The sequence below is a fragment of the Phoca vitulina genome, unplaced genomic scaffold (genome assembly GCF_004348235.1).
Source record: "Phoca vitulina isolate PV1807 unplaced genomic scaffold, GSC_HSeal_1.0 scaffold16, whole genome shotgun sequence".
Taxonomy (NCBI): Eukaryota; Metazoa; Chordata; class Mammalia; order Carnivora; family Phocidae; genus Phoca; species Phoca vitulina.
The window spans coordinates 24,944,525-24,963,693 of record NW_022589719.1 but is presented as its reverse complement, the minus strand read 5'-3'; the positions used below and the strand labels follow the sequence as shown (position 1 = coordinate 24,963,693).

The 19,169-nt window shown below is 38.6% G+C and overlaps 2 protein-coding genes and 1 pseudogene across 2 annotated transcripts; all 3 read right to left on the bottom strand.

The window, feature by feature from the left end:
* Positions 1-3,956: 3,956 nt before the first annotated feature.
* Positions 3,957-4,867, bottom strand: LOC116638631 (olfactory receptor 4C11-like). Its single transcript, XM_032414740.1, is given in 2 exon segments — positions 3,957-4,525; positions 4,528-4,867. Coding segments are annotated over 2 exon segments (909 nt in total).
* A 6,584-nt stretch (positions 4,868-11,451) lies between these two features.
* Positions 11,452-12,398, bottom strand: LOC116638869 (annotated as a pseudogene).
* A 3,839-nt stretch (positions 12,399-16,237) lies between these two features.
* On the bottom strand, positions 16,238-17,164 carry LOC116638820 (olfactory receptor 140-like). The gene has a single exon (XM_032414946.1). It carries the CDS (start codon positions 17,162-17,164, stop codon positions 16,238-16,240), a length of 927 nt encoding a protein of 308 aa, XP_032270837.1.
* Between the last annotated feature and the right edge of the window lie 2,005 nt (positions 17,165-19,169).

The following is a 19,169-nucleotide window of genomic DNA, read 5'->3' as shown; positions in this document are numbered from 1 at the left end:
AATCAAATAGAAGTTTACTGACTGAGGGGTGCCTGTGTGACTCAATTGGTTAAGCATCTGCCTTTGTCGCAGGTCATAATCCCAGGGTCCTGGGATTGAGCCCTGCATCAGGCTCCCTGCTCAGAGAGGAGTCTACTTCCCCCTCTTCCTCTGCCCTTCCCCCTGCTCGTGTTCTCTCTCTCTCTTTCTCTCCCTCCTCTCTAAAATAAATAAATACAATTAAAAAAAAAAAAAGAAATGGGGGCACCTGGGTGGCTCAGTCAGTTAAGCATCTGCCTTAAGCTCAGGTCATGATCCCAGAGTCCTGGGATTGAGCCCCGATTCAAGCTCCCTGCCCAGTGGGGAGACTGCTTCTCCCTATCCGCCTCCCTCTGCTTGTGCTCTCTATCTCTGTCTCCCTCAAATAAATAAATAAAATCTTAAAAAAAAAAAAAAGAAGTGTATTGACTGAAGGCATGCTGCAGTCACAGGTAGATGTTGCATCATATTGTGCACACACAGAGTGATGAGAGGATACTGTTGTCTGCTGCTCTTGGAAATGTGAAGATTCATCCATACACTACTTCTGAACTCCAAACTGATATGCCTGTGAACAGTGCTGTGATGTGCCACGGGAAGGTTTCCCAACATGACTGTTTCGTGAAGGAATTCCACCAGACTTGATAGCAAAACCTAGCAGTAATGAAATGTACATTTTCACTCTGAATGTAAATGTGCAATTTACACAACACCAAAGAAACGTAATTGCCATGACCTCTTGAAGCAACAAACAGTTGAAGTGGCTGAGCAGATACCTGTCATGAGCTCAGCCACAGGGTCACAGCTTGCACTAAACCACATCAGCCTAGTTTTGCTCATTTTGACCCAAGACTTCTCAATAAAATCATTCTGGAATTCATAATCTCTGCTGACTTCTGAGTACACACACCACAGTATAAATTATGCCTTAGTAAGAAACTAAATGAAAATATTTAACATTTAAAAGTTTAAAACATTTAAAAGTTATCACTATTCTAGTAGAACCATGCTTCTTTATTAAATGTGAAGCAGCCCAGACTGTTTCAGGAATCTTGTGTTTCAGGAAGGCGGTTTTTACCATGATTGTTTAATTATGCCCCAAAAGATATTCCAGGTGAAGTCATGTACAGTATAAGTGGCTGAATTCTATGCCTTTTTAACCTGCTTTATGAGCCTACCCTGAAAATAAATCATTTAGTCAAGTTATTCTCACAAACTGTCCTGCTTGCCTGGAATGAATAAAAAAGGACATTTGACACATATCAAAAACAAAAAGGTAACTGGACAAAAACACTTTAGGCTAATCATCTCTACTAGATTTTTAAAAAATCAGATTTCAGATTGTTCCACCTTGAGGACTGTATGTCAAGTTTATATAGCTGTCCTTTCAAATAGTGCCTATCTATGAATTTAAAAATATCTAATATTAACTTGTTAATTTATACACACACAGGTTTCCAGCATATTAAATTTATTTTTGAAAGGAAAAAAATCAGTCATTAAATATAGAGATATCTGTTAGATATATAAAGGAAACTATCAAGCAAGTAGTTGAGTATACAAGTCTGACATTCAAGTGCGAGGTCTGGGGTGGAAATATAAATGTGTGAGTCATCAGCACAGAGATGGAATTTAAAGACACAAAATGCTTGATTTTATTTTACTTTTAATATAACTTATGAAATGAAATTTTTCCTCTGAGCTTTAGTTTCCTAAATATATGAACTTTCAGAGAAATCTCAGCTAATGAGAAATGATAATAAAAGAAAAAAAAAAAGGCTTCCTGATCATCAGTGACCTTCCACAAACATTATCTTAGTGGAGGTTCCTAAAACTCAAGGTAAAAAGCTTTCTCTCCTTCATAATCTCTCTTTCATTACTACTTCTCCTCCTCTTTTATCTTCTTCCCCTCTGTTTCTATAGCAATAGTAAATTATGGCAATTAATAGCATGGCTAAATTTGTGGCAAAGGTGACAAGGCAAGTAGCTAATTGATGCCTTATGTTACCAACCAGGAAATTCCTGCCTCATCATCCACAAGATTTGTACTTTCTAAAAAGGATCTATGTATTTATCTGAGAAAGAGAGAGAGAGCATGAGAGAAGGGGGAAGGGTAGAAGGGGATAAAATCTTCAAGCAGACTCCCCACTGAGTATGGCGCCCAAAATGGGGCTTGGTCTCACAGTTCATGAGATCAGAACCTGAGCAGAAACCAAGAGTCAGATGCTTAATCGACTCCGCCACTTGGGTACCCCTACAGGATTTGTACTTTGAGAGATTTTCCAGTACAGGAGATGAGCTTTAAATAAATCTTCCAAACTTTTATTTTCAGAGTTTGAAGGATGACCTTTATTCTCAAGGAGGCATACTCATGCGAAGCCTCTCAGAGTGGCTTTAGATGGGTTCATCTGCCACATTTCAAGCTCCAGTCACCAGATCTGTAGGAAAATAGTCTTGATTATATTTATTCTCAGAGACAGACTCATTGCCCACTCTCACAGGGACTGGCTGTTGTTGTCCATACTCATTCGTTAACAGTACCTGAACTAGAATGTAAATCTAAGGAGATACATGAAAAATATAAATCAAAACACCAAAGTGCTTATTCTAGTCACTAGTCAATACTTTTCTCTCCAGGGAGGAAAATCTCTATAGGAAGCCAAATTACCATGCAAAGTTTGCTTAATAAAGGTAGAATTCAAGAAACCATGGCCCAAAACATTTCTCCCAACCCACAAGTATACATGCCATGCCAGGCAACCAAGCAATCTTATCCACTAGTCAGTGAATCACTTCCTGGCATCTTCCCTTTTTGGATGAAATATTGTAACATTAGCTGTTTTCTCTGTCAGTTGTTGCTTTTTTCATATGTATGATCTTATCCATGAGGTGTTGGTTTTTATAATATAACTCTCAGAATTGGATAAAATTGTCCTCGATTCACAAACCTACAATTATAGAAATGCCCCTGGACTTATATTAGAAATGTATATGAAACTAAGAATATGACCAAAGAAAGAGAAACATGATAAACAAAGAAAAAAAGGTATTAAAGTACATAGAAATTGTGGATCAATACAATTAATATATTTGTTATAACTAGAATTATACTATTTGAGTAGAAGGCCATGAGTTAAGTCCTTGTACATGCTCAAGAGACAAAAAAAAAGGGGGGCCAATTTTTAAAGATGTTACAAAGGGAAGAGAAGCACCAAATAGAGGCTTAATTAGTTGATATGTATGCTCCTGTGGGATCATGAGTTTCTTGTAGTGACTTTGGGCTATTCACCATTGAGCCAGAAAAGATAAGATCCAGATTTAGTAGTGTCAAAACTGATTTGCCAGGGCGCCGGGGGGGTTCAGTCATTAAGCGTCTGCCTTCAGCTCAGGTCATGATCCCAGGGTCCTGGGATCGAGCCCCCCATCGGGTTCCCTGCTCCGCAGGAAGCCTGCTTCTCCCTCTCCCACTCGCCCTGCTTGTGTTTCCTCTCTCGCTGTATCTCTCTGTCAAATAAATAAATAAAATCTTTTTTTAAAAAAACTGACTTGCCAACAAAATAGGTCAGTCAAAATTAAGGGCCAATTTCTCAACCCAGGTCAAAACCATGGGAAAGAGAAACACAAACCAGAATAATGTACAAAGGAGGGATGTAAAGCAATAGATACAACAGAAGCTGGCTCACAAGCTGCTGTGCAGACAGCAGAAGGGAGGAGTGGGTTTATCTTCCCACAAATACTACTGTATTTGATATTGTGGCACTCTGTGATATCGACTCAAAATGAAATGGATCTGTGCTCTCTGTCTCCAAACATCCTATTGTGAGAAGATTCAATTGTCCATGTTGGGATGAAAACATCTTCTGTTTTCTATCAATCCAATTTTATTGAAGCTGTTACAGAATTAGAAAATGGAGTCCTCTGTTTTTTCCCATCACAAGTCAGAATTTGTGGCACCATAAATTCCTCATGGCATTTTTCACTTCTGCATTTCTCAGAGTGTAAATCAGACGGTTGAGCAAGGGTGTCCCAATGGTGTAAAACACAGCCACCATCTTGTCCCCTGGAAATGCAGCTACAGGATGAGTATATGTGAATATACATGGAACAAAGAATAAGATGACAACAATAATGTGGGATGTGCATGTAGAGAGGGCTTTCTTTCTTCCTTCTGCACTCTGGTTATTCAGAGAATGTAAGATGAAAATATAAGAGGTAAGCAGAGCTATGAAACTTACCATGCAGATAGCCCCGCTACTAAAAATTATGAGTAAATTGATTACATGAGTGTCCATACATGCAAGTTTCAGCATAGGTGTCAAATCACAGAAATAATGATCAATAACATTGGGACCACAGAATGGTATTTTCAAAGCCAAGAAAATCTGTGAAGAAGAATGGATAAAAGATACTGCCCATGCCAGATTCACCATTGTACCACAGACATGCTGGCTCATGATATTTGTGTACAGCAAGGGCTTACAAATGGCCACATAATGATCTAAGGAATGAGGATGAGCACCAAGACCTCCAAACACCCAAAGAAGCGAACTGCAAAAATTTGGGTCATGCACTCATTGTAGGAGATGACTATCTTCTCAGATACAGAATCTACTATCAACCTAGGAGCAGTGGTTGTTGAGAAATAGGCATCAGCAAAGGATAAGTAGAAAAGGAAGAAGTACATGGGGCTCCCAAGTGTCCGGCTGTATCTTATGGTCATCACAATCAGTAAATTTGCCATCAGAGTTGCAAGGTATAGAAACAAGACCACAAACACAACTTTCTCCTTTAGAACATTCTGTGTTAACCCAAACAGAATGAACTCATTCACACTGCTATTCAACTCCATGGTTACAGTGAATGTAGGAATTGTTCATCTGCAGAGAAAATTGGGGAAATAATGACTTGGCAATAGCAGTGAAACTGGATTCAGAATTCCACTTTTATAGTTCTAATTCCATCAACACATAAACCAACGGCTCTCAGTTTTTCATATATTATTATCACTTGGGAAACTTTTTTTTTTTAATGCTGATGTCCATGCTTTAACCATGAGCATTAACTGAAGGTCTTCCTATGTGGACTGGGATTTTCAGGGGTAACAAAGCACTCAAGTGATCGTGAGCTCTGCCACGTTCTGAGAACTAATGACTTTTCTGTATGATCTTGATCAGATCACTTTAATGTCTTGAAGCTTTTTTCTTTATTTGAAATTGGACACTCTAATAGATATTTTATTAAGTATATACCTATGTGTATGATGTGCATATGATGTATATGGTCTCAATTACAGAAAAATAATATCTTTATATAATTTTAAAACATATACACTTGGAGACTCCCTCTTACAAAAACACATTTCTTGATTTGGACACCAATTAACACCTATTATTCCTGACGTCTTGAGTATCTTGTTTTGATTATGCTTTAAGAAGAAATTACTTCTGCAAATTCAGGTTCATGGTGGCCATAATTTTACCTTCTATTACTTAAATTTAGGAAATTTCTACAATTTATCTTTATTCTTACAATATTTCTGTACCTTTTAATATTGATGTCAAATGATCTAGAATTTATTTTAGTATGAGTTTTGAGAAACTCTTTCTTTCTGATAAATTACCAATCCTTCAATGAATCAGTAACAACATCAAATCAGTCACCAATATGTACTAAGTACATACTCATATCTGTAATCTGTGTAATGGGGGATAGAAATATATCCTCAACCTCTTTACAACCACGTTGGAAGGATAACATACCTCTAGATAAGATCATTACATAAGAATTACCTACAACTCTATGTGATAATACCAAGTGAATTTTGGTTCCAAAAGTACAAAGGTCCCTTGATTATGAATTGGCTGGTCAGAGAATTTTCGAAAATGACAAAGTGAAGTAAGGCTTTAAATATTTTAAACTGGAGTTCCCAACACAGTTCTCTGAAACTCAAGTATTCCATAAGTTTATACTACCTTTCCCTACATAAAATACGTATTTTAAAATTACTGACTCAAATCACCTATTTACCCCAATAAAATTCCATATCTGAATAAAACTTAAAATATATTTGCCATCCAGCCAAAATAATATTAGTGCAGTATGATAAACTAGAGATGTTATAACTACAAGTTCTGATTGACAGTTCCAATGTTTCTTGACAGCTATAAAAAAATAGAAAAGAAAAAAAATAATGATTACTTTGTTTTGAAACATTAGATTCCTGGGGCACCTGGATGGTTCAGTCAGTTAAGCACCTGACTCTTAGTTTTGGCTCAGGTCCTGATCTTATGAGTCTTCGGATCAAGCCCCCCAGCCCCCTGTCAGGCTCCACACTCAGCAGGAGTCTACTTGGATATTCTCTCCCTCTGCCACCTCCCCCACTCATTCTCTCTCTCACTCTCTCAGAAAAACATAAATAATTATAATCTTTAAAAAAAAAAGAAACATTAGATTCCTAAAAAGGGATGAAACCAAAGGAGGGAGGGCTTGGCTGTGAAGAGAGGAGCAGTTAGGTGAGAAGAGTCAGTAAAATATCATAGAGGGAGAAACATGCATAGCTTCAGGTTAACATAGAGATGATCTCCATAGAAACTATACTCTCATTAAATTAAAAGATTGCAACAGAGAAATTTGGGGGCAGATAATGGACAACCATGAAAGCCAGGTGATGTAGTTCTATTTTGTTCTATTTTAAATAAGCAAAAAGAAGATTTGGTGGGATTAAGACAAGAAAGTAGCACTTACAAGATGTATACATTATGTGAGATCAACACCACCAATCAGAGTTCTATCACTGAATTCAGTCATCATTTCCTCACAATCCCAGACTGTCCTATCTCAAGGATTCTAGGGGACATCTCAGTAATAGAGCATGCTTTTTCTCTTCCTTAATCCTTAATTTTTATTTTATCGGTTGAAATTTTACAGTTCAAATTATACTGGTACCAATAGTCTTCCCTTGTTTTTCCCAGTCAGTAGGTTTGTGCCTCTATCTCTTATATTAATATGTTCTTTATTAAATATATATATCTATAGATATATAGATATAATACACACAATTGAATAAGGCAATCCTAGATTATATATTATTATTCTTCTAAAGTCTTTAAACCTCATTCAAACAATATTCCTCTTTTGTTATTTCATTTGACCAGCACATTTTCTTGCAAGGTAAGTATGGCCCCTTGCTTTATGTACAGAGAAATGTATGTACAGAGTTTCAGCTGTGATACAGAAAGTTTCACCAGGTACAGTACAGTCAGGCTAGAACTAGAATGGGATGCTACTAGGTAGCATCTCTCTCTAGCATTCATCTTTCACAGCATATAAAACATCAAATCCCTATCATCATGTAGATTACATTCAAGAGAAGAAAAATCCTGAGCCATCAGAGAAGGATGCCAAGTGATACCTTAAATCCCTATCCTGACTACAAAAATCAGGTTCTGTAAACTGCATGGTGAGGAAAAGGGAAAACTAGATACCCAAATGAGTAATGGTGAAGAGGAAGAAAGGACAAAGACAGAATACAGTCAGAGCAGGAAAGAGGAGAGTGAGAGTGAGCAGACACCAGGGAGGGAAGAGTTAAGGGATAAGACACATGGCTGAAAATAGTGTCCAGGAACTTTATCATTTGTTAGAAGACACTCTGAGTATAGATTCCATCAGGTCAGTCTTGAAGAGGCAATGTGAAGAAATGATCTCAGACAGACTGAAAAACTTACCTCTTTGCTTATGAGGATATAGATGACTTCTAATATAGTAAATTTTCTTGTATCTTCAACTTCAATTGACTTAAAAGGTGAATCATATGAAGCCTGAATAAAGCATGCAAACTGTACTTCATTGAGATTTAACAATGTTTTTTATCACAAGAGGTGATGGATGTAGAAAGTTTATGGAGAAAGTAGACTCTGCATGTGGCCATACATCACACAGCTCCTCCCCAGAAGCACTAAGTTAGACAAAAACAAAAACAATAAGGTGTAGTTGGAGCAGGGGAGAGGGTCATGAGAAAGTGAATTTTCTTAATTCAGTTCCCCAAAACTTTATGAAGGAATCTTATCCCTGCACTCTGAGACAGAAATGCCTCTGAAGCTGCCTCTTTTCCCAGAGTTGCTCTTTCGGAAAACACAGGAGGTAACTGATTTCTTCTTACAGCATTGCATATTTATGGCAATTACCACTCAAGTTTGTAAATGCCTAAGGCAGGCTTCCAACCTCAGGATCTTTAGGAAAACCATTACTCCCAACCCAGTACCAAAGGATGTCCTTGTTCAGATGGTCCATGGACAAACACATGCTTTGGGGCCAATTAGTTACCTCCAACTCACTGTGAACTGCGGGAGAGGAAAGTCTGTTCACTTCTCCATAGGCTTTGCTTAAGCCCATCTCTTGTAGAAGCATGAAAATTGCTGAAGCCAGTTAAAGGCTCAGATAGATGAAGTAAGTCAGGTAAACAGACATGAATCTTAGCCCCACCATTATCTGCTATGTGATGTTAAGCAAGTTTCTCAACTTTTTTAATTTACAATTTTCTCTTAGGAAAAGTCAACTGGTAATAAAATTTCTTTCTTCTTTCTTTCTTTCTTTCTTCTTTCTTTCTTCCTTTCTTTCTTCCTTCTTTCTTTCTTCCTTCCTTTCTTCTTCTATTTCTTTCTTTCTTTCTTATATCTTTTTTAGACAGAAAGAGAGCACATGAGCTGTGAGGTGGAAGGGCAGAGGGAGAGAGAGAATCTCAAGCAGGCTCCACACCCAGCATGGAGCCACACACAGGGTTCATTCTCACGACCATGAGATCATGACCTGAGCTGAAATCAACAGTCAGACACTCAACTGACTGAGCCACCCTGGCACCCCAATTATTTATTTTTAACATTAATGTTCATTTCTCCCATTCCTAATCTTACATATGTTTCTAAGTCAATGTAGAGAGGAACACAGGAAAGAAGGAAAGGGAAAGAATTTTTGAATACATGTCTTCCGTATTTTATTTTTATTTTTAAATATACATGCCCTTCCTGGGGCACCTGGGTGGTTCAGTTAGTTAAGCCTCTGACTCTTGAATTTGGCTCAGGTCAAGGTCTTAGGATCATGAGACCCTGTGCCAGGCTCTGCACTCAACACAGAGTCTGTTTGTCAGTCTCCCTCGGCTCCTCCCCCTGCTTGCTCTCTCTAACCTCCTCTCAAATAAAATAAATAAATAAATAAATAGTAGATAGATGATGATAGATAAATAGATGATAGATAGATAGATGATAGATAGATAGATGATAGATAGATAGATAGATAGATGATAGATAAATAGATGATAGAGATAGATAGATGATAGATAGATGATAGACAGATAGATAGATGATAGATAGACAAAATCTTAAAAAAAAGATATGCGTCCTTCCACTTACAAGAGAGAAAGCTGCTTGTGAATGATTATAAGCTACTAAAGATGATATAGGTTGCATTAAAAATTACTGTCCACATGGCAAATCATGTTACTACTCAGCACACTGGTTCAAGAATCACCTGCCAGGTGTCTCACCGTCTGCTAAGACACCTTCATTGGGGATGAGGTGAGCCATGCAGGGTACAGGGGAAGGACAGAAGGTGGAGACAGCAATGGAGGTGAGAGGATCCCACCAAATATTGCACAATGCTTTGCACTTTTGTTGAAACGTTTAGTGGTAACCAGCAAGGCCTGGTATCTCACAGACACATCTTAGAGAAAATCACGCCCCAACACCTGGCTTCTTTTATTACAAATGGACTGGAAGAATCCTGAGGAAGGTTTTGGTGTGTCACATGAAGTCTTAGAATCTCAGCTTCCCCCTCAATTAAATGGGAATATGAAGACCTACCTTTGAAATACTTCTGTAAATCTTAAAATATCTAACATAGGAAAGAAGGAATCCCTGGCTCAGAAGAAATATTCATGTGTTTTTATGAATCCTACTTAAACATGAGGAATTGAGAACCAGAGAGGTGAAACACCTCACAAAGTTCCCACAGCTAATTAGTAACAGAACTGAGCCTAGAATCCACATCTCTTAAGTATAAGTCTAAATCTCTTTTATGTTCATATGATGTGCACAGTAATGTCATAAGATTTCTTGGCCTGGAAAACAAGAAGAGCTAATGAATGAGCCCCTGCATTAAACTTCCCAGTCCAAGAGCCCTAAATGAACTCCTTACATTTGAAGGAATGATTAAGCTCTCCAGTTCTGGTGGGAAAATTTTGGAGGGTAGTTTCCAAGGAAATCCTGAAATGGCCAAAGGCAAGAAGCCAAGTCAACTATCTCTTGAAGCTTCTTCATCTCTGAGTCAAATGACTTTTAGTGTTCATTAAATTTCTTGTAGACCAAAGGACTACATGACATCTGGATTCCAGGTTCTGTCAAAGCAAGGCTGGTTACCACTAGACTTTTCAGCAAAGGATTTGCTGAATGCACTTGACTATGTTCATTCCATCATGGAAACTGTGTAAATAGAACAAATGCAACTGAGGTTTGTCCTAGTTTGAGCCACCTCTGTCTTCATCTTAGCATTGATCAGAGCCCTGATTTTAACTCTGCTCATTTAAATTTGTATCTTACTAAGGTAAGGTTTCCAATGAATAATTCCAAAACACTGGTTAGATAAACTCAACTAATACAATGCAAATTTGAGGCAATAAATGATTTTAAAGGGATCAGAAATACTTTATGATTAAAAGTCAGATCACTGAGAGCAAGATTTATTGTTGCAGGGAATGGAAGAAGAGGCAGAGAATGAAGAAAGAGAATGTGCATTGAAAACAATGGCTTTATTTTTTATTTGAATTTATATACATATATATGTATATATATATGTGTGTGTCTATTACCAAGATCTAATATCAGCAATAACTACATTCCTTCACCCTTGATAATAGCTATCACTATTTCTTTATTTTATATTTATTATACAATAGTTTATGTTGTTAAAATTTAAATGTGACCTGCCCTCTCTGCCATATGCAAACTCTTGAAAGTAAACTGAGTTTTTTTATTTCCTTTTATAGGTATTGGTTTGAATTAATTTTTGCTTTTGAAATGCTGTAAAAGCATATATTAAAAATATAGTAATTGTCCAGAGTTTTATTTCTGATGGGGAAACTTAAGTTTTCCAATGTTAGCTGTTTAAAAAAAGTATCTTAAGGAAACTACTAAATTCTAATATAGAAAAAATTAGAAATACAATTTGCTTTAGGTAAAATAGTGATGTCTAACTATAAAAAGACTTTGTGGGTATTCAGAACATTAAAACACGTAGATGCTGCCAATTAAGAGTTTGTTGAAATATTTTAGGTGAAGTACTTTGTATTAAAGCTATGTTAGAATCCTTAAAAAAAAAAAAAAAAGACACCCAAACACACAAAGCTTTTGTCTAGAAAATTTGAATATTACTCTTCATAATTTTTTAAACTTTAATGTTTCATTTGTCACTACAAACCACCATTAGTCTGTTCCACACTTTCTTTATGGCATTTTTCATTTCCCTATTCCTGAAAGTGTAAATCAAAGGATTGAGCAAGGAGTTAGTATGGTGTAAAATATAGCCACCATTTTGTCAAAGGAGAAAGCAGATGGAGGTCATGCATACACAAATATGCAGGGGACAAAGAACAAAACCACAATAGCAATGTGAGATCCACAGGTGGAGAGAGCTTTCCGCTGCCCTTCAGGACTATGGGTTCTCAGAGAGCAAGATGACAACATAGGAGACAAGCAACAAAGAGAAGATTATGATGCAGATAGACCCACTGTTGGTGACCACCAAAAGGCCAAAGATGTGAGTGTCGGTGTAGGCAAGCTCCAGTAATGGGTACAAATCACACATGAAGTGATCAATGACATTGGGGCCACAGAAGGGCAGCTGGAAAGTAAAGAGAATTTGTATCATGGAATGCAGAAACCCCCCATCCAGGCTATACCCATCAGAATGCCACAGAGCCTCCAGTTCATGATGGTTGTGTAGTGTAGGGGCTTACAGATGGCCACATAGTGGTCATAAGCCATGGCTGTGAGGACAATCACCTCCACCCCAGCAAAGAAGTGTTCAGCGAAGAGCTGGGTCATGCAACCTCCAAAGGAGATGGTTTTCCTCTTTTGGAGGGAGTCCACAATCATCTTGAGGGCAATGACAGTGGAGAAGCAAGCATCCAGGAAGGACAGGAAAGCCAAGAAGAAGTACATGGGGGAGCCCAGGAGTGCTGGGCTGCTGCTGATGGTCACCACAATTAGCAAGTTGCCCCTGACAATTGCAATGTAGCCAAACAAAAATAAAACAAATACTATTTTATGAACATTAGGAATCTGTGAAAGCCCCAGGAGGACAAACTCAGTTACAAAGCTTTGGTTTTGCATGATTTCCAAGGGAAAGCTCAAAGCTGCCAGAGGAACGTGTAGAGTGTACAATTATGAGAAAGAAAAATGTGTCTCAGGCCAGTCTAAAGTGATACAGTAGTCAATAAGAAGTTGGTGCGTCCACATGAAAAATTATCTTCTGTGTTTCTAGCATCACTAAGAACACAAAATTCAAAATTTTTGAAGATGGTAGTGGGAGGTCAGGCAGAATTGAGGAGGAGAAAAAGTATTATTAGATACTTTAAAATAGCCAGAGCTCCAATAAGGGGGAATGGAGGTATCCACCATTCCTAGAGATGTATAAACTACCAAAACTGAACCAGGAAGAAATAGAAAACCTGAACAGACCTATAACCACTAAGGAAATTGAAGCAGTCATCAAAAATCTCCCAACAAACAAAAGCCCAGAGCCAGATGGCTTCCCAGGGGAATTCTACCAAACATTTAAGAAGAATTAATACCTATTCTTCTGAAACTGTTCCAAAAAATAGAAATGGAAGGAAAACTTCCAAACTCATTTTATGAGGCCACCATTACCTTGATCCCAAAACCAAAGACCCCATCAAAAAGGAGAATTACAGACCAATATCCCTGATGAACATGGATGCAAAAATTCTCACCAAAATACTAGCCAATAGGATCCAACAGTACATTAAAAGGATTATTCACCACGACCAAGTGGGATTTATCCCTGGGCTGCAAGGTTGGTTCAACATCCCCAAATCAATCAATGTGATCCAATACATTAATAAAAGAAAGAACAAGAACCATATGATCCTCTCAATAGATGCAGAAAAATCATTTGACAAAACACAGCATCCTTTCTTGATCAAAACTCTTCAGAGTATAGGGATAGAGGGTGCATACCTCAATATCATAAAAGCCATCTATGAAAAACCCACAGCGAATATCATTCTCAATGGGGGAAAACTGAGAGCTTTCCCCCTAAGGTCAGGAACACAGCAGGGATGTCCACTATCACCACTGCTATTCAACATAGTATTAGAAGTCCTAGCCACAGCAGTCAGACAACAAAAAGAAATAAAAGGCATCCGAATCGGCAAAGAAGAAGTCAAACTCTCACTCTTTGCAGATGATATGATACTTTATGTGGAAAACCCAAAAGACTCTACCCCAAAACTGCTAGAACTCATACAGGAATTCAGTAAAGTGGCAGGATAGAAAATCAGTGCACAGAAATCAGTGGCATTCCTATACACCAACAACAAGACAGAAGAAAGAGAAATTAAGGAGTCGATCCCATTTACAATTGCACCCAAACCCATAAGATACCTAGGAATAAATCTAACCAAAGAGGCCAAGAATCTGTATTCAGAAACCTATAAAATACTCATGAAAGAAGTTGAGGAAGACACAAAGAATTGGAAAAACGTTCCATGCTCATGGATTGGAAGAACAAATATTGTGAAGATGTCAATGCTACCTAGAGCAATCTACACATTCAATGCAATCCTTATCAAAATACCATCAACACTTTTCAAAGAAATGGAGCAAATAATTCTAATATTTGTATGGAACCAGAAAAGACCCCGAATAGCGACAGGAATGTTGAAAAAGAAAAGCAAAGCTGGGGGCATCACAATTCTGGACATCAAGCTCTATTAGAAAGCCGTCATCACCAAGACAGTATGGTACTGGCACAAAAACAGACACATAGGTCAATGGAACAGAATAGAGAGCCCAGAAATGGACCCTCAACTCTATGGTCAACTCATCTTTGACAAAGCAGGAAAGACTGTCCAATGGAAAAAAGACAGTCTCTTCAACAAATGGTGTAGGGAAAATTGGGCAGCTACATGCAGTAGAATGAAACTGGACCATTTCCTTACAACACACACAAAAATAGACTCAAAATGGTTGAAAGACCTAAATGTGAGACAGGAGTCCATCAAAATCCTAGAGGAGAACACAGGCAGCAACCTCTTCAACCTCAGCCACAGCAACTTCTTCCTAGAAACATCGCCAAGGACAAGGAAAGCAAGGGCAAAAATGAACTATTGGGACTTCATCAAGATAAAAAGCTTTTGCACAGCAAAAGAAACAGTCAACAAAACCAAAAGACAACTGACAGAATAGGAGAAGATATTTGCAAATGACATATAGGATCAAGGCTAGTATCCAAAATCTATAAAGAACTTATCAAACTCAACACCCAAAGAACTAATGATCCATCAATAAATGGGCAGAAGACATGAACAGACATTTTTCCAAAGAAGACATCAAATGGCCAACAGACACACGAAAAAGTGCTCAACATCGCTTGGCATCAGGGAAATCCAAATCAAAACCTCAATGAGATACTACCTCACACCAGTCAGAATGGCTAAAATTAACAAGTCAGGAAACGACAGATGTTGGCGGGGATGCGAGAAAGGGGAACCCTCCTACACTGTAGGTGGGAATGCAAGCTGGTGCAGCCACTCTGGAAAACAGTATGGAGGTTCCTCAAAAAGTTGTAAATAGAGCTTCCCTATGACCCAGCAATTGCACTACTGGGTATTTACCCCAAAGATACAAATGTAGGGATCCAAAGGGGTACATGCACGCCGATGTTTATAGCAGCAATGTCCACAATAACCAAACTATGGAAAGAACTAAAATGTCCATCGACAGATGAATGGATAAAGAAGATGTGGTATATATATACGATGGCATATTATGCAACCATCAAAAGGAATGAAATCTTGCCATTTGCAATGATGTGGATGGAACTGGAGGGTATTATGCTGAGCAAAATAAGTCAATCAGAGAAAGACATGTATCATATAACCTCAGTGATATGAGGAATTCTTAATCTCAGGAAACAAACTGAGGGTTGCCAGAGTGGTGGGGGTGGGAGGGATGGGGTGGCTGGGTGATAGACATTGGAGAGGGCATGTGCTATGGTGAGCGCTGTGAATTGTGTAAGACTGTTGAATCACAGACCTGTACCTCTGAAACAAATAATACATTATATGTTAATAAAAAAAATGAAGAAGAACATAGCAGGAAGGGAAAAATGAAGGGGGGGATTTTGGAGGGGGAGATGAACCATGAGAGTCTATGGACTCTGAGAAACAAACTGAGGGTTCTAGAGGGGAGGGAGGTGGGTGGATGGGTTAGCCTGGTGATGGGTTTTAAGGAGGGCACGTACTGAATGGAGCACTGGGTGTTATACACAAACAATGAATCATGGAACACTACATCAAAATCTAATGATGTAATGTATGGTGATTAGCATAACATAATAAAAAAAATCAAAAACAAAATTTTTGGTTTATTTTCTGCGCCAAAAAAACCCAAACTAGAAAGAGGTTATGAATTATTCTCTTCCTTTTGTTGTTGTCCTTCCTTTTGCTTTGGAATATTCATAAGGCTAAAAAAAATCAGCAGTCATTCTTTCACTCCCCAACTGTCCCCTCCACATATATCTACCTAAGAATTTCTATTCTCTTGTTTGCTGTACCCTAGGTGAAGCAAAAAATGTCCCATGGAAAAAACAATTTCATCCAAGTAACGTACATATGAAAAATTTAGTAAAGTAGCATAAGACTCTATAGAAAAACATACTCTAGAATAACCAAACTAGGCATGTATAGTTGTTCTTTCTATTTTCCTGAGTCTATGAACATTGAGGATTTGGTAAAGTACATTAGAACCTATAAAAAGCATCTATCAAAGGCCAAGCCACTGTTAAGTGCTTAATCTATGTTAGTATGTGGGACTTTTGTTTTTTTCAGTCAGTGATCTGCAAACTTTATCCATTCTCTTTCACATTGTCTGACAGATATAACCCTCCCTATTAAATACACCATCCTTTCCTTGGCATTAGGAACAGCCTAAGTTATCCTCCTCTTCAACAAACTCCTCATGGCATTTTTCACCTCTGTGTTTCTCATGGTGTAAATGATAGGATTTAACATGGGAGTGAGGATTGCAAAGAAGACAGTCACCAACTTGTCCACAGGGTAGGTGACCACAGGACGCATGTAGGTGAATATACAAGGCACAAAAAAGAGTACAACTACAGTAAAGTGGGAGCCACATGTTGAGAAGGCTTTGCGCCGACCTTTGGAGCTATGGGATTTCAGGGAGGGCAGGATGACTATGTAGGAGATGAGTAGCATGGAAAAAATGAGCAAGCACATGGCCCCACTGTTGGCCGCCACCACCATTCCCAACCTGTAGGTGTCGCTGCAGGCAAGTTTCAGCAGAGGGAAGAGATCACACATGAAGTGGTCAATAACATTTGGACCACAGAAGGGCAAGTTGACCATGAAAAGGATCTGCACGGTGGCATGCAGGATCCCCCCTATCCAGGCCACCACCACCAGGAGGTGGCAGAGCCCCTGTCTCATGATGGTCGTGTAGTGCAGGGGCCTGCCAATGGCTACATAGCGATCATAGGCCATGACAATGAGGAGGATGATCTCTGATCCTCCCAGGAAGTGCTCCACGAAGAGCTGAGTCAGGCAGCCACCCAAGGAGATGGTTCTCCTCTGGTACAGCAGGTCGATGATCATTTTGGGGGTGGTCACAGAGGTGTAGGAGGCATCTATAAAGGACAAGTAAGTGAGAAAGAAATACATGGGAGCCGAAAGTGTGGGGCTGAGGGAGATGGTAATGACAATGAGCAGATTGGCCAGCACAGTAAATAGAAAAATGAACAAAAAGACCACGAAGAGTATTTTCTGCAAGTGTGGATTCTGTGTGAGTCCCAAGAGAATAAATTCAGTCACATTGTTGGGAAGTGTGAGGCGATCCATTCAGGAAGTAACACTTTCCTGGGGCCTGAATTCCCTACAAAGGGATAAAAAGAGGTAGCAATTATCCATGAAAGTATTGTAGTCTGAATTTCATATCACAAAAACAGTCACTAACTGGGGAGCATGTCCTGGGCACTCCTTGCCTCAACATTCATTTCAATTATTTCTTACTTCCTCCACAATGCTTTCCAGCTCCTCAGATACCTCATACCTGCCACCTATAAACACCCATAGGTGGGTGAAATGTGAAGTATAAATTTATTGAGAAAACACTGGGTTATAAACATGAGATTGGGATTTTCCTGATTCCAACTCTATGTGACTTTGCTAAGTCATGTCAGTGTCCCATGCTTCTGAGCCATCCTCTGTGTCCCTGAGCTTACAAATTGTTAATTCTCACATGTATTTTGTAAAGTAAGAGTTATTCCCTCTTCCAAGGGAATTTACATTTGAACCCTCAGCTCTTACTGTGGAAAGAAAGACATGGTCAATAAGTGTCTATCATAAGCAGGTGGCTTAAAACAGGAAAGGTACAAGCCATTGGTGACACGTCCTCCCTGGTACCTACCATAACATATATACTGTTCTTGTGTTTCTTCACTGTGCCCACCACAATGTCCAGCACAATGTCTGCAGTGTCTGGTGCCAGTTAGGTAATTAATAAATGCTTTGTGAATTGCCATGCTTCCTGCATCTCCACAGGTAAGAATGCACTCACTTCCCCAGCCCATAAACCTAGATATACAAGCACTCTTGTCCTTCCACTCTGTTTTTACTCTCTACTTTATGAGAAACATAAATAAACTTTTGAAGAAAAAAAGCTGCATTCTAGTTTAATAGTTTCTGACACAACAAGACAAAAGAAAGAAAAATTAAGGAGTCGATCCCATTTACAATTGCGCCCAAAACCATAAGATACCTAGGAATAAATCTAACCAAAGAGGCAAAGGATCTGTACTCAGAAAACTATAAAATACTCATGAAACAAATTGAGGAAGACACAAAAAAATGGAAAAACGTTCCATGCTCATGGATTGGAAGAACAAATATTGTGAAGATGTCAATGCTACCTAGAGCAATCTACACATTCAATGCAATCCCTATCAAAATACCATCAACACTTTTCAAAGAAATGGAATAAATAATTCTAAAATGTGTATGGAACCAGAAAAGACCCCGAATAGCCACAGGAATGTTGAAAAAGAAAAGCAAAGCTGGTGGCATCACAGTCCCAGACTTCAAGCTCTATTACAAAGCTGTTATCATCAAGACAGTATAGTACTGTCACAAAAACAGACACACAGATCAATGGAACAGAATAGAGAGCCCAGAAATGGACCCTCAATTCTATGGTCAACTAATCTTTGACAAAGCAGGAACGAATGTCCAATGGAAAAAAGACAGTCTCTTCAACAAATGGTGTTGGGAAAATTGGACAGCCACATGCAGAAGAATGAAACTGGACCATTTTCTTATACCACACACAAAAATAGACTCCAAATGGTTGAAAGACCTAAATGTGAGACAGGAGTCCATCAAAATCCTAAAGGAGAACACAGGCAGCAATCTCTTCAACCTCAGCCGCAGCAACTTCTTCCTAGAAACATCACCAAAGACAAGGGAAGCAAGGGCAAAAATGAACTATTGGGACTTCATCAAGATAAAAAGCTTTTGCACAGCAAAAGAAACAGTCAACAAAACCAAAAGACAACTGACAGAATAGGAGAAGATATTTGCCAATGACATATAGGATCAAGGCTAGTATCCAAAATCTATAAAGAACTTATCAAACTCAACACCCAAAGAACTAATGATCCATCAATAAATGGGCAGAAGACATGAACAGACATTTTTCCAAAGAAGACATCAAATGGCCAACAGACACATGAAAAAGTGCTCAACATTGCTCGGCATCAGGGAAATCCTAATCAAAACCAAAGTGAGATACCATCTCACACCAATCAGAATGGCTAAAATTAACAAGTCAGGAAACGACAGATGTTGG